General features: G+C 41.9%; 2 protein-coding genes across 5 annotated transcripts in view; both read right to left on the bottom strand.

The window, feature by feature from the left end:
* Positions 1-10,092, bottom strand: part of sergef (secretion regulating guanine nucleotide exchange factor) — a 48,919-nt gene extending 38,827 nt beyond the window's left edge. For all 4 annotated transcript variants that reach the window (XM_059002800.1, XM_059002799.1, XM_034057441.3 and 1 more), the window contains exons 1-9: positions 9,924-10,092; positions 9,605-9,743; positions 9,219-9,374; positions 7,625-7,719; positions 7,273-7,333; positions 7,054-7,167; positions 6,521-6,583; positions 5,835-5,993; positions 2,236-2,405 (exon numbers count right to left, since the gene is read on the bottom strand). In XM_059002800.1, the coding sequence (XP_058858783.1) occupies positions 2,236-2,405; positions 5,835-5,993; positions 6,521-6,583; positions 7,054-7,167; positions 7,273-7,333; positions 7,625-7,719; positions 9,219-9,374; positions 9,605-9,743; positions 9,924-10,019 (1,053 nt within the window). In that variant the 5' untranslated portion in view covers positions 10,020-10,092. The remainder of the gene's footprint in view (positions 1-2,235; positions 2,406-5,834; positions 5,994-6,520; positions 6,584-7,053; positions 7,168-7,272; positions 7,334-7,624; positions 7,720-9,218; positions 9,375-9,604; positions 9,744-9,923) is intronic.
* Positions 10,093-11,522: 1,430 nt separating this feature from the next.
* On the bottom strand, positions 11,523-22,099 carry tph1a (tryptophan hydroxylase 1 (tryptophan 5-monooxygenase) a). Its single transcript, XM_034057382.3, has 11 exons — positions 21,898-22,099; positions 16,832-16,969; positions 15,895-16,078; positions 15,562-15,662; positions 15,291-15,358; positions 14,804-15,000; positions 14,299-14,434; positions 13,718-13,844; positions 13,266-13,361; positions 12,983-13,116; positions 11,523-12,431 (listed from the first exon to the last, which is right to left on the bottom strand). The coding sequence occupies exons 1-11, from the start codon at positions 21,985-21,987 to the stop codon at positions 12,257-12,259; spliced, it is 1,446 nt and encodes a 481-aa protein (XP_033913273.2). The 5' UTR covers positions 21,988-22,099; the 3' UTR covers positions 11,523-12,256.
* Between the last annotated feature and the right edge of the window lie 1,783 nt (positions 22,100-23,882).

Raw genomic sequence — 23,882 nt, 5'->3', positions numbered from 1 at the left:
TAGGTGTTACTGGACCCCCTGCTCACATCGTAAGAAAATAAACTGGGGAATTACAATGTGTTCAGCTTTTACTCTGGAATGTTCGCCAGGAGAAAGGAGAGAAGAGTTTTCATCTTCCAAACATTGCAGTGCATCCATGGTCCTTGCTGCAGCAATGCTAGTGGTCTGAAATGAGGGGCATGTTGTGGGAACAGAAAACCAACTCTGCTCTACTCCGGGAGGCTAAACACAAATTAAAAAAGGGTGAAAAATGTCTTTCACTTTTGTTGGAAATGTGTCTGTCACATTTAACTGGCTCTCACTGGGCAGTCAGACAGCGCTCCTGAAGACACCTCCTCCTCTCGTCCCCCTGCCTGCCTGCTAGTGCACCTCATTATGCATGCACAATTAAGATCTGGGAGCCCATAGGGCCAGCGATGGCACACCATCAGATCTGGAGATTATATTTTTAGACGCTGTGCCCACAGTGCACTTCGGCGGGGATCGGCTCCTGTAACCCACGCCCGTATCAAATGTCCTCCTTCTCTTTCTGTCCTTTATTTTTAACTGAAAGGCTGTAAATTGATAGCTTTTGTTCCGCTTCTGCTCATTGATTTCCCTTCCCCTCTCTTTCTGCTCCTATTGACGGATCAGTCCTCTGCTTCTCTCTCTCTCTCTCTCGCTGCAGTTATCGAAAGGTCTTGGGCGTTGGTTTCTGAGATAATGCATTAAGGATTTCAGTACTGGCCAGTATTTTGATCTGCCTACACATAAGACACCCTTTCCTTTTCAAAACTATTTTCCCGTTTTCAGTTCTGTTGCTCCAATGTGGATTTCCTCTAGCAGAAAACAAAAACCTCTCTTTTATTCTTTATATGGAAGACTCAAATGCATGATAGCCTCATGTGCGAATGCGAGATTATCACCATAAAAAGCTATGGAAAAAAATTGGAAAAATGTTCAATGACAAATATATTCATTATGTGACCAAAACTCCTTTTTTCAGCCATTTTAATATTTTGTGCATGAAAGGGTTAATTATTAAATTGCACCAATTAAACTTCTGCCCCAGCTCCTGAAGCACTACATTATTTAGTTATCTTAAACCTGGAACGGAATGAAATGGAGTTTCAAGCCCCTATATTACACTATACTACAGGGCTGGAAATAAGACTCCTATTGCATAGCAGTTTGATCCATTCCTGGTTTTACTAGGAGTCTAATAAAACACAACTGACCTTGTTAACTATACACTTTGGCTAATCAAGCTTCTACTAAAACCTGGAATAAAGGAAACTGCTATACATTAAGAATCTTTTTTTTCCATGCCTGCACTATACAATGCAATACTAATATAAACTATAAAATGGCAGCTGAAGCATATAACCTTGGGTAATGTACAAATTTCAAAATAAAGAAATCCAACAAAAAATCTTCTGCAAAGGCAGAATTTGCAGTTCCGGTATCAGTCAAACAAAGCTGGTAATGTTTAACGCTGGCAGTTATATATATGCTGTAACTGCAGTCAAAACTTCCTGTTCAACAGCTCATGGTGCACATTACTATAAATAATAATCAAAAAACCACGAAGCACATTTGTGAGGAGTTGTCAGTGCAGCCGAGCGTGCTGTGAGGAGCCACGCAGACTCCAGCCAGCACCGGGCGCAGCGCTCCACTGCTGCAACGCTGTACAGCGGCAAAGCATTTTTCACCTGGCTGCTCTAATTTGCCTTTTCATTAGCCGGCTATTGGGAGTCTGTGGAGCAGAGCGCCTGGGACAGCTGCAATCTCAGAGTCGTTTTTAAAGAGATTAGGAGAGTGATGAAAGGGCCACTACGGCGATACGAGAGGCGCGTGCCTGCCAGCAAACAAACGCGCTTCCCAGCTCTGAGCCAGATCGCCTTAAAGGCACACAGACCCTTTCAGCAGTTTTAGTTGTGTTGTTTTTATATTAGTGGAAGCTGCATAGCTTGCAGGTGCCTGTCTCTTCTTTATCCACCAGTAACAGTGTCCCTGAAGGGGAATACAACACAGTCCTTCACCAAGGCTCTAAGTGGAACTGCGTTTCCGAGGCTACTCTTACATTTTAACCGAGGAGTTTCCACTGAAAACATGTGTAAAATGTGACCTGTGCCGAGGCAGGTTCACTAAAGCCTACAAGCTCTCCTCACAGGGGTGCTTCTGTGCAGCTCTCAGAGGTCTGTATGGTGGGCTGACTCCTACAACTACTGCAAGAATCAGACATGTCTCTCTTACCTGGGAAGCTCCTGCTAGATCCAGCACCGTCAGAGGGATGCAAGTTGCTGACTGGGTCGAACTTCCATCAGTCAAGTCACGTGCCTCTGTCCTCCCACTCCCATTGGCTGCGGCTTTCCTCCCTAGCTGCCCATAGTCGGCTCTTCCCCAAGTGAAGATGTCCCCTCTCTCTGAAATAAAAGCGGAATTGCCCTCCTTTCATTTGGAACGGTACGTGTTTTCACACTTAGCCACTCCACTTCCCGCTCTGATGACTATGAAGCACTTTCTCCCTGGCCCTTCAGTTCCACTGATAAAGACATATTGACTCCCATCCCCTCAGCTCTAATGACTATGCCCCACTGCCTCCCAGTCCATGCTATTTTTTATATTAGCCAAAGGCTTGAGTCACAGTGGTAACCAACGTCTGCATCCTAATGACAAGGAGTCATTTAAAGCCAGAGGCTGCTACCTGGACGCTTCCAGCAGCCCACAGGCCCATTCTATTTAGGAGCCAGGAGTAAGGGCCCTAAAGGGAATACACTAGGAGGCCTTGTTATCCTGGAAATGGCAGTCATTAAAACATTGCAAATCTCTTAATTATGTTTTAGACAGCTCCTGTTCCCATCTCGTTCTCGGGGATGATGGCAGTTTCACACATCCTGAAATAAAGCTGTGTGTTTACGCAGGTGCGAAAGCGTCACCCGTCATGTAAGGAATAGGTGGAAATTGCGACTGTGCTAACTAACTGCAGCCGCGCTTCCACGCACTTGCAGGCAAAGGAGGTTAAGAGGAGCTGAGTGCCAGCAGCAGTGTCAAGCACATCAAGACTAGCTCTCCTCTTACACGGACACATTGCAAGAACAACCACTGCTTTTCTAGGTTTAAATGAGGTCTGCCCAAGCTGGCTTTGCCCCCAAAACAGTGTACAAAGATGGCTATTGGTTAATCTCTTTTCTGGAGAGAGACAGAGAGAGACAGAAGAGGTACAAACTTGAACCAGCTCTCTGTTCTCTTCCTAACAAACGGATAATAAGACAATAAATCCCAGCTGGAATTAGTTCAAGCGAGCAGACAGTTTTAATTTCTGCTACTTATTCAGATCCTGCAGCTACCCAGGTGGCACTTCATATGTCCTGTCCTGTCCTGTTCTCTTCTGTCCTAGCCCTACAAACTCTGTGTAAAGCTCGGCTCTCCTAGCTGTGAAATGCCCCAGATCAGGACACCACATACCACACAAAGTGGCACTGAGCTCGCCGCTCAGCACTGCTCCACCGGCCGCTGTGGACAAAACTATTGACTGCAGAGATGGAGTAGAGAGAAGAGGAGGTACAAAAAAAAGAAAGAAACATTATCCTTACGGGGGTGAAGTTGGAGCCAGTTTTCTGAATTAATCGAAGCCCCATCACTGCCCTGGCTTTGCGAATGCCTTTTTTCATACAGCGCAGGAGCTGAGCAGCAGGTAAAGTCAGACCCAGTTTGCAGTACAAAACAAATGTACTGCGTGCAACACCTTTTAAGAGAGGCTTACTTGCTGATGGTGGGCTTTATTTCTGCCTGCATGCTCCTTTTACCATGAATAAGACATGAAAGGTGACTTTGGGCTGTGGGTTTGTCCATGCACACACACACACACACACACACACACACACGATGTGGGGAAGGAAAAGGCCGGCTCAGCACAAGCTGGCGTGCGGAGGGGAGCAGGCTCGCTGTCTCTAGGCAGTGTGATCCTGTGATGATCCCTTCTCTGTTCACTGTCAGAGAGATAAGCTGCCAGCACGCTGCGGGTCATCTTTCAAATGCCCTTCACTGATACCGCCATCAGCACTGCGCAGGGCACAGCAGCTAAAAAAAAAAAACACGTGCAACTGCTTCTCTTTCTTTTTCCTTTTTCACCTTGTTCTTTTTATTAATAATGCACGACCTAGTGCACAGCTACTGTATCTGGCTCCAAAATCAGATAAGGTAACAATGGTTTGATGAATTTGGTTCAGATATTAGCATGTTAAGGGTGCTAAAAGGTCTCACATTCATGTCTTTATAGCTGGGGAGTGGTGCGGAACATGAGGGGAGTCTCCCAAGGTCACACAATGACTCAGCTACATTGCACCTTTTCCAGAAATAATAATATGTATTATTATTACAGAAAAATAAGAATAATTAAAGATAACCTCTGCATTGGACAGATTTGTATACATCTTGTTTATAAGCATATCTCCAGACAGGTGCAGCCAGTTCCAGACTTTCTTCTTCTTCTTCTTAATAATAATAATAATAATAATAAAAGACTAAGTGAAAGCATTGTCCTCATGCATATAAAGCTACACAGATACCTTGTGTCATATTGACCACAAACATATTTGTACACAAGATCAGTTCTAAAACAAATAAACGTCTCAAAGTGGGGAGTGTGGCTTTACTGTATTGGGACATTTCGATTTCCAACATATAGATGCTTCTGAGTGTAAAGTGTACAGTATATACTGCAGCCGCAGTATTTCAGGAACTCAGGGGTTTGAAGGGAAACATAAATATTTAATTAAATCACAGAAGAAGCAAAATACAAAAAAGCCTGAAATCAGCAATGCTCGTTCCTGGAAACGACAGGCACTCTGGAAACGTCAATGCGGGAGAAAGACTAAACCCTGCCCTATCCATAACAAGGACCCACCCTGAGTCTAGGGAGTCAGGCTTTAAAATGCTCAGTCAACTACGGGCAGCAGTGTGGAGTAGTGGTTAGGGCTCTGGACTCTTGACCGGAGGGTCGTGGGTTCAATCCCCGGTGGGGGACACTGCTGCTATACCCTTGAGCAAGGTACTTTACCTAGATTGCTCCAGTAAAAAAAAACCAACTGTATAAATGGGTAATTGTATGTAAAAAAAAATGTGATATCTTGTAACAATTGTAAGTCGTCCTGGATAAGGGCGTCAGCTAAGAAATAAATAAATAATAATAATAATAATAACTAGACAGGTGTTTCTAAATGTTTTTAAGCATTTCTATGCGCTTTCAATACAGCAATCGTTAGCCAAAACATGTCTATGCCAGAACATTTGCAGATGGCTTTCCGTCGCTAGTTGTTATCATTTGTGCGTCTCAGAAGTAAAGGCGTAACTTCTACACTACAGACATGTTTATGATACACATCACAGTATGCAGGCTGTGACCACACCTTGCTGTGTGCATCACCATACATGTGATGGTCCTCACGGGCTGCTGTGTGTTATGTGGAACAAGACAAAACAATCATTAGTGACTGACTACTTTGTTGAAATGACCATCATTCAAAAACATGCGTGCAAGTAGCCATGCACTGCTTTCTCTGCACACAATACACACCTCTGTTTCTAAACGGCAGGAGGCACAATTCCGGTGTTCAAGTTCCAGAGCCTTCCTGGTCCTTATTTCACCTGTACCCTAAATTAATGAATTGGACCAATTTTAACTCCTGCCAGGTCTTAATCAGTTCATTATCTATTGATACCTATAAAACCTGGAGGATTGCAGACCTCAAGGACCGGATTCTTACACCCCTGATATACGATATAGATCATGTAAAGAAAGTATTAGGAATCACCAGTCCACACTGAAGGGCTCCAGCCCCCCGACTCCTTACCTGTCCTGCAGACCACGTGCGTCCACCCACTCCAGACTGCGCTGACCGCCGCCCCTTTGAAGAGCCGCGGGTGGATGCGGAGAGCCTGGCACAGGAAGGGCTCGGAGCTGGTCAGCTGGCCGTGCTTGTTACTGCCCCACATGAACACCGCTCCTTCCTCTGCAAGTCAGGGGTAGAATACATCAGGAAAACATCTGGGCACCCCAAAGCATCACAGTTCAGACCAGTCAAAAACTGATTTGATACTGGGACAGATCTGCAGTAAAGTCCCTTTCTACTGGAGTTGGGGAAAGCATTGGGGATGCATTACCTGGAATAAAGACTGTAAAAGGTTTACTATGTAAAAAACAATATCTATTTAGAAACTGAAAAGCTGAACTAGTGAAAGGGTTATTGATAATTTAGGGTAGGGTATTAGATTATAAAAACCCGGAGGTACTACAGCTGAACAAAAATACATACATATATATATATATATATATATATATATATATATATATATATATTCTTTTTTTTTAAAGCATGACCTACACAAAAGACAGCAAATGAAATGTGTTACTCCCAGTCACAGGCAGATGGCAGCAGAGGCAAAGGAAAGTCACTCACTAAGATTTTTCCTCCAAGAGGAAGCTACACAAGAGCAAAAGCATTTGAAAATGGAGCTGTGTGTCTCTAAACCCACTCACCCGTGAGGCAGACAGAATGGCAAGCACCTGCAGCCACCTTCCTGACCTTCACATTCTCCATCACTGCAAAGCAAACAAAAGCACGCGGGACAATGGAAATAAAACATGTTATTATTACATTATCACAGTGCGGTAACAAAGAACAAGACCAGTCGTTTGCAAGGAAATCTGAGCTCAGAAGTTAAGTGTCTTTACTGCCACTCTTATCATGCAAACGGGCACCTGGACTTACACTGTTAAAAGCTGTTTTCTGTCAAAATGCAGTTAAAAAAAAACAAGAAAACGTTCATGTGACTAATTGTCTACCTGGAACAACTAGTGATCTGATCTTGAAAACACTGAGCACCTCTGTAACTTTAAACAAGCGCTTCCAAATTATTTCTAACTTTGTTTGCAATTGCTTTGATAGGGTGTCAGTGTAACAAAGCGCATCGCCATGACCTAACTACTGCACATTCCTAGCATGTGGAACAACTTCCAACCCCAACCAGGAATCAGAAGGATGGTCAATAATGACCCTGCCCATTGCTTACCTGGAACTTGACAGGGCTGCTTTGCCACAAGGAATGCTGGGACAGGTCGGGGCTGCAAGGTCCGTTTAGCCTGAGCAGCCATGCCAGTCCCCCACTGATACACCCGGCCAGCTTCTGCAGCAAAAAAAACACATGATTAAATGTAATCTTAGTCAATGCCATGTAGAGCCTTGTGGAAACCACCAGAGGGGGCCAGAGGGACAGACAGAAAGAACCCACCTGTAACAGCCAGGGCGTGCCTGAGTCCAGCTGCTACCTCCACTACCTTCTCAGTCAGGGACTGGGGGAAACAAAAGCATGCTATAAGTAAAACCATCATTTCACACCTATCCACCATGGCCCCTTAGCCCTGCGATGCCCAAGCATTTCTGAAATGAAAACAGCTATCTCATTTATGTAACTAGATTCAGTTTCTTGTCCAGCAACACCCATAATGTTCTGCACATGTAAAATTCTGGCTTGTGAAGCTGGATTAAAAAAAAATACTAATAATATAGAGGGGTGGCTAATACATTGTATCACATGTGATCGAGAAATGGGCACAACAGGGTTAAATCAGGCTGTCTCACACCTTGATGGGCAGAGGGACCGAGCTGCCAGCTGGGTGATGAGGAACTCCAAGCTGTCCGAATGCATTGGAGCCACACGCTAAGACCCGGCCATCTCCTGGGGAGGGAAAAGAAACAGGTACTGATCACCTGGTTTCAGAACTGTGAGGATTCTCATTGGTACCCCAGTCACACCAGTCACAGGGGCGGTTCACTGGCCAAGCGGAGAAAATGAAGGGCACTGGGGTGAGCTGCATGGACATGTGCAGCTTGGCAGTGCCAGATGTCCACGACTGAAAACCAGCATCTAATATCTACAGCAGCAATTCAAAACAGGGCTTTTGCCAGTTGCTTCACAATGCTGGCCAGGCACCACAAAGGCTTCTAGATAATGCATGATGTGATGGTCTGCCCGATAACAGTGCCGAGATCTCACAGCTCTAAAATTAGACAGAACGTTATGGAAGCTGGCGTGCTTATTTACTGTACTCGAACACTCTGGAATGGGATCAATTCTCAGTCCCAGCACTTTAGGTTAATCCTTTAATCTGATCACAAAGTGTTAGTAATTCCCAGCCCTCCTTCAGTCCCAGGCTGTTCCCAGCGCTCGGCGCTCCTGTGTTTACTGCCAGTTTTCCTAATCGACGTGGAAACTAGGGTTGTTATTTTCTGTTTAATTTCCTAAACATTTAAACATGTTTAAACCTTTGTGGATGGTTTTACAGACCCCACCCCCCCCGGACTACCTTACCTATGGTAACATTAGGTAGTCCAAGATTAGTGCTAATCAAGGTCTGTGAAACCAACCCTTAAAGTTTAAAACATTGGGAATGCTTGTAACCAACCAAAAAAAGCCATCTTCCAAAGCTCTTCCATCGCAGTTTCATAAATTAATGCAACAATATAAGCTACTGATGCATAAGACGGCAAGTGTACAGAATTGAATTGTATATTATTATTTATTTCTTAGCCGATGCTCTTATCCAGAGCGACTTACAATTGTTACAAGATATCACATTATTTTTACACACAATTACCCATTTATACAGTTGGGTTTTTTTACTGGAGCAATCTAGGTAAAGTACCTTGCTCAAGGGTACAGCAGCAGTGTCCCCCACCGGGGATTGAACCCACGACCCTCCGGTCAAGAGTCCAGAGCCCTAACCACTACTCCACACTGCTGTCCTGTACTATATGGAAGACTATTGTAGTCTGACAAATAAAGAGCTTATCCAAAGCAAGGTCTCAGTGATCATTAGCTGGGACTCTGGCTTGTCTCCAAGTCAACTAGAGGTCTCTTTAGAGCATCCCTCCAGACACAGCAACAGACCTCTGGGACAGACTCCACAGCCAGGTGGATTCGTCAAGGTAAGACTCAAACAACTCTGAATGTTTAACCCTGCGCTTGTTTAAATTCTAAATGCATTGCATAAATCTCCGTCAGCGCCAGTACTTGTTAAGCCACACTTTCTGAAGCTCAGAAAAGCGCACGTCACGATCCAGACCTATGTTTGCAATACGAGTTCACAGATCCTTCCTTTTACTGTTGAGTAGGTGCTGTACATGCTGCTTCTCAGATACTGTGATACCAGAAGCAGCACTCTGGGACGCGAGTACCTGTGAGGATGAGAGTGAAGTCCCAGCCACCAGCCACCTGAACCACGTTGTGTCCACGGAGCGCAGCGCAGGGAGTGAACAGCAGGGCGTCCACGGTGTGACCCAAACCCAGCTGCCCTTTGTTATTCTGTCCACACAGCAGCACCTCCCCAGCACCTTCACACAGAATCAAGCACAGCTGTTTACAAGGCAAGGATACAGAAAACCAGCCATTTTTAAAATGCTTTTCCGCTGGTGACGATTAGGATTAAAAAGTGACGGTTGTTTTTTTGTTTTGTTTTTTATAACTAGGGAGTACTGTAGTACAACAAAAAGCTGACGTGTTTGTGATTAGATTATAGCCTGAGATGCAGAGCGATCACAATCGCGGTAAGAGGACCACTCACCTGTGACCACGGCAGAGTGCCCTCCACCCCCAGCCAGAGTCCTGACACCCCCCTCCAGGCACTGCCCAAGCCGCGCTCCCTCAGGCTGCAGAACGTCCTCTTTGTGACCCAGACCCAGCTGGCCGTAGCTGTTGGCCCCCTAGACGTACATAGAAGCATGGGAGCTGTTTGAAACTAACAAGTGCCAAACTAAAGCTTTGCAACCCATTTTATTAAGTCATGTAGCTTTACTAACGTTTGATCGTACCGCACCCATTTAATAATACTGTGTTCCACTTTATAATTCCCGCTCTATAACGTGAGCTCGTTTTGTACTTACCCAAGTGAAGAGACAAAAAAGTTCCGAACACGGGCTCCTGTCTGCCATGGATGTAAACAAAACACATGTGGCGCGTACCCAGCCACACTTCCGCATCTCACGGAAGTAGATTTACGCATGCCCTGTATGCGCAGTCTTCCCGTGTGGTCGAATTAGTCCTCCATATTGAATGTGGAATATCACACAGTCCGTAAAGTATTAGGTGAAGTATTGTATTGTATTATTAAGTTTTCCTTGTGCCAAAAAGGCGTGAAAGGCCAGGTTCTTACAAGAAGGGAACATTGCAAAAGTTGAAAAGTAGATCAAGAATATAATTGAATTTAGAATTTTCACTGTGGAAGAATATAGCAACCTGTTTTGTACAAAATTGAAAATTACTGTGGGACGATGCAGCTTTAAATTACTGGCTGTTATAAAGAAAATGCTGCAGCCTGGACCTGTCAGGAGAGTTTGCATTGGGTGTGACGAGTAATGTGTTTGTTGTTTTGATGAACCAGCGACTCGCACTATAACCTGTGCTTCTTTTCAAACTGGTGCAAAGACAAAACAAGAAATGTCATTGTGTTTCCCACCTGTAGGGGGCAGTGGTTATCAAAGCAAGATGGTTACTGGGTGGCGATAATGGGGTTGGGAACCTTAATGATTTAGGCGGACCAAGCAGACTTCCTTTATTAGAGATTGGCACATACATTTTCACAGACTCTTCCCCATGCTTTTCTCAGACTGTGCTTTACCACGCTTAACCCAGTATTTTACAATGCTCTCCTGTAATTATTTTACCTTTTCTGCTTGCCTGTATTTTACCATGTATCCACTGTGCTTTACTACACTTTGCTATGCTTTTACCAAGCACTACCAAGGATGGAAATAAGACTCCTACTGCATAGCAATTTCACCAACTCCAGGTTTTAATACAAGCTTGATTAGCCACAGTCTGTGTCTGTGTGTGTATATGTGTTTGTGTATGTGCATGTGTCTATGTATGTATGTTTGTGGATGTGTGTGTATATATATATATATATATGTGTGTGTGTGTATCTGCATGACCATGTTGACTACACTTGTCTCTGCCATTTCCATGTGATAGTAAACAAGACTAAAGCTTAAGGTTAAGATCAAGGCCAGTTATAAATCCCTTTCTTATAAGATTTAATTGTGAGACAAAGCTCCCTAAACATGTCCTCAGACAAACTGGCTTAGCAGCACCTTGCAATGTGCAGTCTGAGCATGAAGCTGTGTATCTGCCCTCATGACAGAGGTGTGTACCATCTGCCCGCTGTATCATGACAGAGGTGGGTACATGGTACTCGACTGTAGCACCGAGCAGCTACTTTTAATAAAAAGGTTATTTAATAGTGAAAGACTGATTGAGTGTTGATTGCAATGCGTGTTGCCCCTATGTCAGTCTATCATTAATGATCCTTTTGTTTTTTCACACTTATTACAAAGTGCAGCCCATCAGGACCTAGTCTACTTTCCACACAGTCTGGTGGATGTATTATAAATTCATATTATCATTTTTTATTGGATTTCACACCTTTCAACATGTTGAGCATAGCAAAACAAAAAATAAAAATAACTGCGACCAAAGAAAAGCAGTTTCCAGCATTTTTTTTATTTTTGTATTTATTTCAGAGTCATGAAAGAGCAGAAAAAGCAGAACTGTCAACTTATACTTCCTGAAGCTCTTGTCATGTCACTGTCATGTCACTTGTATGTAGTAGAAGCCCCCTATCTTTACCCACGTGGAAAGAAAATATGCTTTAAAAATATTTTAAAAAATATATTAATAGTTTTTTTTCATATACTGCATTTAAAATATAGGTTCACCATATGTATTGTAAAGCTACATATACTTCATGTATAAAATATTATATTGAAAATGACTTTCCATATGGGATATGATACACTGCCACTTCTAGAAGGAGCTGTGGTCACAGTTTGCTTAAAGCAAGTTCCTGAGAAGCCTGCAATGAGCACAGCGCTATCGTATCTGACAACTGTTTGATTTTGTGTCACAAGACAGGCATGCTGCCTTGGACGCAGGATCCGTGAGCGTGCAAGGAGTCTGCCTTTCACCATGTTTGTCACCATGCTGTCACTTCTACTAAGCCTTCTTTACTTTACTATGGTGTAAGGGACGAGCCTTGAATGGGCCACATGGCCCTTTCTCGTTCCCAAAATGTCTTCTTATGTTTTACCATGCCACAGTAAGCTTTTGAAAGGGCTATGGAGAAGGGGAGGCTAAAGGGGAGCGAAGGGAAACTGGAAGAGGGGCAGGGATGTTACAGGAATAGAGGGAGGGGTAAAGCAGAAGGAGGGGGACGGGAGGGTCAGACGCCCAGCTGCTTGTTCATCCTGCTGAGGGCATCGCTGACGATGTCCAGCTCGTGCCGCAGGTCCTTGACCACGGTGGTGATGCTCTTGATGTCCTTCAGGATGTCCACGCTCTGCGTGTAGGGGTTGTAGCGCACACTGAACGGCCGCTTGATGGTCTTCACAAACTCTCTGCGCGCATAGAACAAAACACATTTGCACGTTAGGCACGGTTGAGTTTCATGTATGATTGTGTTTTTTTACTCCTTATTTACTGTGTTTTATATTGTTTAGTGTGGAGTTGTGAGCCTCTTGCCAGGTCGTCATTGTAAATGGGAATTTGTTCTCAATTGACTCATCTGGATAAATTAAGGTTTGAATTGATTTACACCGACATTGGGCAAGGGGTGGACTTGGGAAGGACAGCATATACAAGAAGAGATGTGGATGTAGGTACACCACATAGATCCATGCAAAGACCATGTATGATTAACAGATGAATGAATGAACGAACTGAGAGATAAATAGATTTCTGTATACAAAACTAATCAGTTGATTTACTATACTTGTTATAAGTATATACAATCATGTCATTTGTAGCATGTATGTGGGTAGGAGCTTATGCAGAAGGAGTTCCCCTAGATGCCTATTCTGTATGGTGGGGATGGGGAGTAAAGAATTGCTGTAGACCCATTTACTATACTCAGACCTCCCCTTCAGCATAGGTGCAAAGCTGCCCTCACCTCATTTTCTCCTTGGCTTCCTCAAAGCTTTCTGACACAAAGTAGACATCCTGGAAGGTGGTGATGATGCACTCTTGTTTGCAGGTGACCTTGGGGTCAAACGGCTTCACTTTGGACTTCCCGGAGAGAGCGTGCTGCACAGAAACAAGGGCAAAAGGAATATTAATGACACCTCAGTGTGTGGGCTCATTGGACTCCCTAGTGAAGCACGTGAAAGGGCAGGAAAGCCTTGAATAACACTGTTATAAACTGACAAAGGTGTTTGCAACCCTGCTGTACTCACTTTGAGTTCACTGATTGAGGACAGCAGCCCGGCCCCGTAGGCTCTGAGCTGCCCCTCCTGCTTGCACAAGCCGAACTCCACTGTGAAGAAGTAGCACTGAAAACAAGAAACACACCCAGAGGTGAAGAGATATACAGAGATATACAGATAGCATCACTATCAGTCTCAAAAGAACACCTGTGACTCAACCACAATAAACAAGCATTCATGGGATGCTTTTTTGTTTTGTTTATAGAAGTAATTTCTTGCCTGGTTCCAAAAAAAACTTCAGGAGGCCAGGTAATAAATTTGTCCTCATATAATTTTATATTATATATATATATATATATATATATATATATATATATAAATATTTTTTCTTATTACAGGACAATGAAGTAATAATAATAATAACAAGGGAAGCAGTGTGTTTGCAGTGTTTTGAAAGCCAATCCTGTGGGTCTCTAACTCACCGTTGCCAGTTTCTGCACAGCTTCATCCGAGGCCCCCAGAGAAGCCAGTCCGAGCTCCTGGGAGAACTGGGCGAAGCTCGGCTCAGCCAGCAAGGGAACGTGACCCAGCAGCTCGTGACAGGTGTCTCTGAAACAGCAAGACAACACTTCAGCACAGGCGCCCAAACAGGGACTTATCTAAACACTGACTGACCTGAATACCACTGCCGTTTATATCAGTGTCACAAAGACATAGGAAACCAAGAGGAGCCATCAGTGATCGCCCTGTACTTAGTAGCTGGTTGATCTCAAAACTTTGTCAAGTAAGGCTTTAAAAGATCCCTATGATTCAGCCTCAACAACATGGCTAGGTAACGCATGTCATACCAGAGGGCAGTAGCCTTCGCTTCTCTGCCTGTACTTGTTTTATGATGCATTGCTATTGTTTTCCTATGTCTGCAGTAGCGAGGAATGGACATACAATACAAGTCTGAGATCAACAACGTGCTGGATTATAATCACCTCACCCACTCTTGTAATCCTAAAAATGAAGGAATGCAACCCTCTTAAAGCTGTGTAGCAATGCAGGAAGAAGTACTCACGGCTCAGGTGTGTAGAGGGGGTCGGAGCTGTGCCGCACGTACTGAGTGCAGTGGAAAACTCGGAACGCCAACCCTGCCAGAAAATCTCGAGGAGACAGGTACCCCGCCACGGGCCGGATAGTAAAACCAGTGCGCTCTGCAACACACAAAGCAATTACCCTTACACACTGCATCTGAACTCATATTAATGGTGTCGTGTTCATTAATTACTGCATTACTATAGTTAAATATTAAACAGGAGAAACCAAGGAGCTAATTTAGAGAGATCAATTAATATCCCAATCCAATTAACATGGATAGGGAACAAAGACTCCATGAAAAAACAAACAGGAAGCTCCACTCCCACTCTGTCATCATAGGGAATCGGGGTGGTGTTGTGCTCGCCACATTCAAACGACAAAGAAACAGAGAAGTAGACATCATACTGACAGACAGAGAAGGAAAACGGGCAGTTGGAAACATGGCGATTGAGGAAGAGTGAGATGTCCTCTCAACAGCTCCTTACCCTTGAGGAAGCGCGAGACGTCCTCAAGCTGCGGGATGTTGTCCTCACGGAAGTCACAGTGCTTGGTGAGAAGCGGCAGGTTCTTCAGGTACTCCCGGCAGGCGTGGTTGGGGTATAGCTTGTTGAGCTCCCGAAACACTGTGCTCCACGTCTGCACCTCCCCCTCTGTGAACTCAATCCGAGGAATGGGATCACCACTGGGCAAGCAGGTAGAGAGAAGAGAGGTTAAACCACTGCAACCAATTTCTCTACTCAACATGGACTGCACAATATTAAGTGATTTAGTGTTAGCTCTCTGTATATCAGACTTCTCTGCATTGCAATAGCTTCTTTCAAGATTCTAGATGTTTGAGTTTGATACATTGTTCTCTGTGTATATATATATACACACACACACATTATTTTTATATATATATATATATATATATATATATACACACATATACATATATATACACACACACAAATGTTTTTTTTAAAAAATTACCATTTGTAGCTCATTGCCAGGTCTGCAAAATACTTTCTCCTCTTCCGGTAGACATTATCTTTAAAACCCTAAATATAAAAAGCAATTATTAGAACAGCTGTCATTCACATTTACATTTAACCCTTCATTTAATCATTAACCAGTTGAATAGGGAAAGGCTCCCCATTTCAGTAATCAAAGGGACTGGACTAACGTAGTGAAGGAGCCACAAGTGAGTTCCTCTGCAGGAGGTACAGTGCTTCATAGAGCCAGAGAAAGAAGATATACTTACAGGGTGATCTGCATCCAGATCAGAGCCGTACATCAGCACTCGATTTGCACATTTATCTAAATCAGAGATCCTCTTGGGAAACCACGGCACGCTCTCCATATCTATACAAACACATAAATGAACATCATCATCTCTCAAAGCTTTAAAAACATGCAGAATTGAAGGCATTCAGCTTCATTGTGACTCTCTTCAGGTTCAGCCTCTTAAGATTTGGGATGCATGGTATGACTGTGTCATGGGAAGCAGCAGAGAAGGGGTGAAGGTTCAGCTTCTCTAAGGGTGGGGATGCATGATATGACTATCTCGGGAAGTAGCAGAGAAGGGGTCTCTCACCATCGTCAGGGAGGCAGGAGTTGTCCGGCGGGTTCATGGACACAACGTTGACGTGAGAGCACAGGAGCTGGATGATCTCGTTCAGCTGCTCCCGGTTGCTGTCGCAGTCCACAAAGATCTCAAACTCTGAGCTCCGCCTTTTGGACTTACGGGACTCGATGTGCACCAGGTTTACGTGTTTCTCCTGAAGAAAAACAAAAAGCAGCAAACCTCTCAGAATAGGACTGGGTGGGGTGGCCTAAAACCTAATCCAGAGACTAGATTTGTTGACCCATGCTCACATTTTTATCTCCCAGGTTATAATAACTATATAAAACCCTTCTAAGGCTCTGTAGCTGTGAGGCACAGACAAGGAAATAAAGAAAGAAAAGAAAAGTGCAGAAGAAAAGCTGCTTGAGTTGTTTTTGGATGAAAATGGAATCAGCTGATTGGCAATTGTTACATACAGAAGTTAACCTCAGGGTCACTGCTCTACATCCAGGTTAGGTCTGTAGTGGCTAAATATCTGTGACTAATGATAAAAGAGGGTGGGGACTTAGCCTTTGATTTGGTGGACAGAAATAAAACTGATACAGGGGATGATATGGATGAGATGGTTGGAATGTAAACCTCTGTAAGTGTCACCAATTCATGCACGCCCTATGTGACCAGTTGACCTGTGCGATACAGCTGTTCTATCCACTAGCGAATGTAGCTCTTTTGGAGAGCTCTGCAGAGCACCCGGCTACTACGAGTTTGTGTTCCAGGCACGGCCACCAAATAAAGGTGTTAAAATATCATGATCACTACTCCTCTATCCAACAAGAAAAAGGATAGTGGATACAGGCAGAGGACAGCTTGGGTGTAGGTGTGAGGTGGGAGGGGAAGAGGGGGCAGCCTGACATTTTGTAAACGCGGATGACCTTGTAATACCTAATGCCTTTCGAACACTGGTTACCTGAAAGAGCTTTAAAGCCTTCACCAGTCCGCCAACCTCATTCTTCAGCGAGAAAACCACCGAAGCCCTCCCCCGGTCCAAGGAGGTGGTCTTATTCTCTTTATTCTCCTCAATCTTGCAGAAGTTGGACTTGTTCATCTGCACCAAAGGGGCACAAACAAAAACAAGACAATGAGTGTCTTGAGGTCAGAGCAGCTCGGTGAGCCCTGTGCGCTCCAGCAGGTGAAACGAGAAGCCGAGATGTTTTCTTTCAAACAACCTTCAGATCCAGCACAATACTCTTTTAAAACCAGATCCTGCTTGTTTTCAATTGAACTACTGAAGGCCCTGGCCTGAATTAAACCACAGTTTAAAGACGCTGCCATAGCTTTACTTTATAATGGCTATGGCTTCATTTCCCTAATTTTTGCCCTAACTAGATGCTGTACCGAAATGAACTGGAATGGTCAAAATAAGTCTTTAGTGGAGGTGTGTGTGGGTAGGGGGAGTGTGTATTGCTATTAAAAAATAAAGAGATCAAATAGTCATCATATAGTATTGTGTTATATATTTCAAGTCTAAATAAAAGGCAACAAACTGGAATAGCCACAATAGGTCTTTAGTGGGTTTAAGTTTGTGGGGTGGGAAGGATTGGTATTTATACGGAACACGGGTCAAAGAATCACGGTTAGGCGCTTGGTTATATGTTTCAAGGCAAAAGAATTAAGAAACAGAGTTAGTTGGGAGAGGAATGACAATAGGACAGTGCCAGACTGAGCTGGGAGAGAAAGTGATCCCACCACGCCCTGATTAATAACCCAATCAGTTGTAATCAGATCAATGCTCCTACAATTGAAAAGGATGATGGGCTTGTATTTGAACATGGTGCTCATTGCATTGTTCACTCCACATGCGGTACTGCAGCATGTACACTTTATGGCTGCAGGGCAGTTTTAAGACTCAGATGGCCATACTCACAAAGCATTTAAGTTTTAACTATTAGTTAGTAAAATGAAAAAAAAAGAATTTATTTGAAGCTCTTCAACATCAGCATTGTGTTTTCATTTTTTTAAGTGGTGGTAACATGGTAATATATGCTTTGTGAACATGCCAGAGAACCAAGAAATGCACATTCTAACCTGTATTGGATACAAGATACACTTATTTATAACATTTTCGATCAATTCTATGTACTATGGGTGCGTTAATGGCAGGAGCAATACACCGCTAAATTAAATTTTAAAAAGCACCTACTTCAGATAGTTGTTTTGCTTAAACAAACACAAACAGTTATCGGGGCAACAGGCTGATGTTTGTAGCTTGACAGTAGAAGTAGGCTTGGCTGTGTAAATTACGATTGCTCTGTTTGCAGGCACCGTGGTATGCCATCTGTTTAATTACGAGATATAGCGCGTTAATAAAGTGCACACGGTTCGTGTTAGCCTTTCCACGTTTCTCCGAAGGGACTGCATCACTGTGTTACACAATGCTGTTTATATAGCCTGTCAATGCCTTGGCACCAGGCGATCGGAAATGAGTTTGAGGGATTCAATAGGGCTCTAGAACCTGACGCTTGTTTGAACATGAACTTTAATAAACCATGAAGCGTAAACTTCCAACTTCCGAGTGAAAAGTAATCAAATGGATTATTTGTTTAAAATGCCACTTACTGGGTTGATAAAAATCAATAACCAAAAAAGCAAAAGGAATGCAGAGATAAAGAACATTTACATTCATTCTAGGTTTGTCCCATTGCTTTAGTAAAGAAAACCACAGCTAATGTAAAAAGACAGCTCCTGATCTGTGTACCTGTGTCCAAGTTTTGTCTTCTTTTACAACAGTAGTTGATGTCAGCTCAACAATATAAATTATGAATAGGGCAACATGACTTTAAAGTAAAGCAACATGTTTATAGATGACCTATGTAATAGGAATATAGAAGCGATAGCAGGGTTTGATTTCACTGTTGGATTAGCGTTCAGGTAAACCAGTTATTTTACTGGCTATTGTTAATGATAATGAGTGGTGTGAGAAATCTGCCGTAGTCCAGGGCTGATTGATACACATGAATTAATTGATTGTAAATTATTAATGGAAATGTATTATGATGATGATGATGGTGTACATTAATTCATTCATTCAGTTTTAGTCTATGGTTAGAATTGCGGTTTAATTCGAGGGATACCGCAGCTATAGTGATGTTTTCATTAATTGGTATTAAATTATACTAAACAAGGTGGGATTTTATCAGAAAATGTGATGACGCACCCGATTGGCACAATGACCTGCGCGCTCCATTTCGAAAGGTTTAATCTTAATTGAAATTCCAGGTGGATCCTGGGTAAAGACACCCATCCAAATCTTCGTCGAAGAATCCAATCGGATCATTGAGACGCGTGTCAGACATTCACCTTGATGGGCTTCACTTAAACAATAGATTCTGCAGGAGTTCATTCTTAAATTTAACGAATTAAATATAGGCATGGTTTGTGCCGCAACAAATAAGCATTGTTGAGAGCTGGCTTCATAGACCCCGGTTTCCTCACTAGAGTACCTTTTTTTAAAATATTGTTATCATTTTTTCTGGGCTGCGTGTGTCCGTTGAGAAGCTAAAAGTTCAAATGCGTTGCCACTGTGTATCCCTTTAATCTAATTAGATAACAGACGTCATTGAAAGGCTTATAGTGAGACATATAATTGGATACATAGTTTGTTAAAATGACATTATGATTTCTAACTGTAAATTACTATTAGTAGTAGCAGAGGTAATAATAATAATAATAATAATAATAATAATAATAATAATAATAATAATAATAATAATAATAACTGTCCTATTTTAAAAAGTCCTAAGGAAATTTTATTTAAAAGAAAAAAAATCAATTAAAACGAAATCTCCTGCAATGGTGACAGATCAGCGAAGAGTCACTTTCACGCCACCAATTATCACTTGTCAAACCATTTTTTTTTTTTTTTTTTATTAAAGTGGGGTTTAATGAAAGTTTAAAATAATATTTAAAAAAATGTTGGGACATACGGTATAGTAAAATAAACTTACTGTTAACCATATAGCAAAACAAACGGTCTGTTAAAAAAAACATATACAGGTAGCCTGTAATGATGCAGTTCAATGGTGCGGTGTGAGTATGACTGTGTACTTAGCACACAGAGTTGTGTCTCTGAGGCAGATCTGAAATGGTTTGCTTTTAACAGGTAGCATTCTGTCTATTCAGTGATGGTGTTTGTAGACTAGCCTATCCCATTGTATGTCGTTCATTAACTGAAGGCAGGGCACGCTGTTATCGAGCCAAAACTCACTTTTGTGTCTTACCACTTATTATCACGCACTTCATAAAAACTAAAATGACTGCGTGACAAAACAATGCATTATTGGAAGAGAGTTCTGGCTCGCTAGACGGCATTGTAAGCATCGCCAGTGAAGAAGCTAGTTGCCACCTCTATTCTCGCCTACGGAAAGCCGAGCGCACTAACAACGACATATGTATGTATAAACCCTCTGTAGTTATACTATTTAAAACGGCTCCTTTTGAAGTCAGACCGAACCACGTGACTCTGGAACCCATACGTTCGTCCTGCAGTGGGTGTGGCCACTCTGTTAACCAGACCGAGCACCTGAAAGGAGTTCTTTAATTAGCGCGCCTCTCTCCTTTACGCAGGGGTTGGTATGGGATGCGCCCAATTGCCTGCATGTCCCTGCGTTTCCTTGCTTCGTGGTAAATGGCAAAGATTCATCCCAGTGCCTTGCTACCCACAGCATGCCCCGGGTTATTTAGTGGGTTAATTAAGGCGAAGGTATGTCTGGTGTAATGCAATCTCGTTCCAATCACAGGTAAACCTATGATTACCCTCTACTTATCGAAATCTGACACACACGAGATGAAGGTCTTTATCCCCTGGCCTAACTAATTAATCAGCCGTGTACAGTTACTGACTTGGGTTCAATGAGCTCGTTTCATGCAATGCTATAGCCTATGCAATGATTTTGGGTAACATGTTGCACTGACTGACTGCAGCGCCCGTCAGCTCTTCCTTTGTGTTATAGCGTGTAGTGCAGCGGTCTACATCAATCAGTATCATATTACACGGACGTTCCTTTTCTTTTTCCATTACATAACCAGCTAGACCAGTTTACGCACCACATTGGTGCAGGGCAGTGGCTGGGGGAGAACAGGCGACCCCGCACACCGCAAACCAGCAATCTAACCACAATACAAATGAGTCGGGCTCGTCTGCATTCGTGAGCTTTTAACCTCATCTCATAGACAGGGGGTGGAATCCGTAACGGCAGTGCAGCACACAGCACTGCCTATTTCATTATTATTATTATTATTATTATTATTATTATTATTATTATTAATAATGCATTTATAAAACTCATTTTTTGTAACTTAGCAGAATCCCTAATATATGGCTTCAGGAGAGTCATGGATCTGTCTATCTGACCTTCTTAGTGTCGTGGCTTTGCGGTTTTGTCACGGGATTGAGAGCACAAATCCACTTTACTGAGAAACCTGACAAACTTAATCAGACTCATAACCGCCTGACAAACCAGCGAGTCTCTTCAAATTCAAACCCCTGCTTTTTATCGTTGTCATTATTTAAAAGTTTTTTAAAGTCTAAAAATAGTTATGTATTAAGAGGGTGGGTGAAACGAAACGCGGCTAATGTATTCAAAGGGTACTGAAATGGTTATTGCGTTTCCATAGTGAGTAAAACCCACACTTGATCATGCAGAAAGAGCCAGATAAATTGACTATTGCGTTTTAACAATTGCAACATGTGTTCAATACGACTATTTAAATTAAATACATAATAATAATAATAATAATAATAATAATAATAATAATAATAATAATAATAATAATAATAATAATAATAATAAGCCCATCATACGCATTGTTTCCAGTGTTGGTTAATACCAATTGCACAGCTATAAGCGTTGCCACATTTTGAAGGAACGCGTAATTTTGTTAGATTTTGTTTTTAAAAAAATTATAAACGCGATGGTGGCCACAGAATAATAAAAAACACACGGGATTAAAGTTGAAGCAGGAAGCGCTATTTACCTCATTGTTGAGCTGCTTTTCATCAAAGGCTGTGTTCATGGAGTCAAAAGATCTTCCTCTCCTTGGTTCATCAATCCTGCTGGAGTACATACTGATGAGTTTTTTGCAAGAGTTTGTGGTTTCGATGATTCGTGAGTGTGTGAAAGCAATGGTGCAAAGTTTAGCCGCTTCTCTCTGTGGTTTGTACTCTGCGCGCACTGCGTTTCGGTATTTATGGAGAGGGACGCTTAGCAGAGCTTTAATCCCTCCACACCCACCCCCACGCAAATGGAAAAGATGCAACACAGCAGCGTCATTAACAATGTCCCTTAATTTCAATTATTGCACCACATCAAAACAAATATAACTGAAGAAGACGTAACAGCACGATGACGAAATTCCGTTTCTCAAAGAAATATCAACTGTTGATTGTTGAATCGTGAATCTTTTAATAGACCCCCTTTTCCTCCTTAATATTGCAGTGAAAAAGGAAAGACGCATTCGTGTGCCTTATGTAAACTCCTGTTCAATGATTTCTTTTAAATTGTTCTATTTAAATAAATAGTCCATACTTGAGCGGTATAAATAAATTATAATAAAATAAATGGCCTATGCGTTTCATGTATCAGGAATACGTTCATTTGTTCTAATGATTAGATATTGTTATACTGTTCTGGAGTTTAATGCTATCTATGCATTGAGTGCCTTTCATTGTTAATTGCACATTGGACATGTACAATTTAAAATGTACCTCGTTCAATCCCAGACCAGTGAGTAAACGTGTGTATCGATTAATAAAAAAAATGAGACTATGAACAGTACATTGATTATAGTGAGGTTTGATTATAATACATGTATATAAAACATGCAGCTTTGAACTCCGGTGATATTTGTCCAGAAAGGGTTCTCTACACCAGTGTTTATGGTAAGCTTGGGTCCCGTTTTAAAAGGAAATATCTATGTTTGATCGCATATATATATATATATATATATATATATATATATATATATATATATATATATGCGATCAAACATATATATATATATATATATATATATATATATATATATATATGCGATCAAACATAGATATATATATATATATATATATATATATATATATATATATATATATATATATATATATATATATAATTAATCGTGACCAAAGGAGATAACAAATGTAAACTCAAAAAACAAGTATTGAAAATGTAACAGTGCAACAAATACGTAATTCAGTTCCAAAAGACATCTGTTTATATTGTTAGCACTAGTGATTATTAGTAGTAGTAGTAGTAGTAGTAGTAATAATAATAATAATAATAATAATAATAATAATAATAATAATAATAATAATAATAATAATAATAAACCCTTTTATCCGTCTCAAGGAAGAAGTGGATTTACCTCAGGTTCCCCTTTTTTAAGAGCGTTGTGAAAGAGTGTGGCAAAGGAAATTAATATTTGAATGCATTTCTCCGGTCTGTTGCTCATGAGGAAGTTTTTCTGTTTGCGGTAACGCTTAATTAAATATATAGCGGCTTCCTTCATTTTGACACCGTGTTATCAGTTCCACTAAGACGTGTATCAGTCCGGTTTTGTGTACTCCTTTAACTGTTATTCATTGCTACTTCCTAACAGATATTCTGGAGGAAGTGCGTTTGCTGTTATTTCAGCATCCCTGCCAATGGACACAGTTTGTGTAAACTTCGTGTTTATAAGCACTGACACCGTCATGTTTTATCTTTTCATTATTAATATGAGTAACACTATTAGCGCTGTGGAAAAAAGCACATGGAAGCTGGGGGAATGGGGGGGGGGGGGGGGGGCATTAAAACATTTGAATGTTTCCATTAACCTGTAATAAACACAGATGATTTGTCCAAGCGAATCAGTGCCAAAAGATACATTACTGTTTTACTGTTAATTAACATTTTGATCCAGATTCCAGATCTTAATTACACAGAGCAGGGTGATTTGTTTTGTGTTAAATTGACCAGTTCGTC

The sequence above is a fragment of the Acipenser ruthenus genome, chromosome 28 (genome assembly GCF_902713425.1).
Source record: "Acipenser ruthenus chromosome 28, fAciRut3.2 maternal haplotype, whole genome shotgun sequence".
Lineage (NCBI taxonomy): Eukaryota > Metazoa > Chordata > Actinopteri > Acipenseriformes > Acipenseridae > Acipenser > Acipenser ruthenus.
Note: the sequence above shows the minus strand (reverse complement) of the source record. Positions and strands in the feature narration are given on the sequence as shown.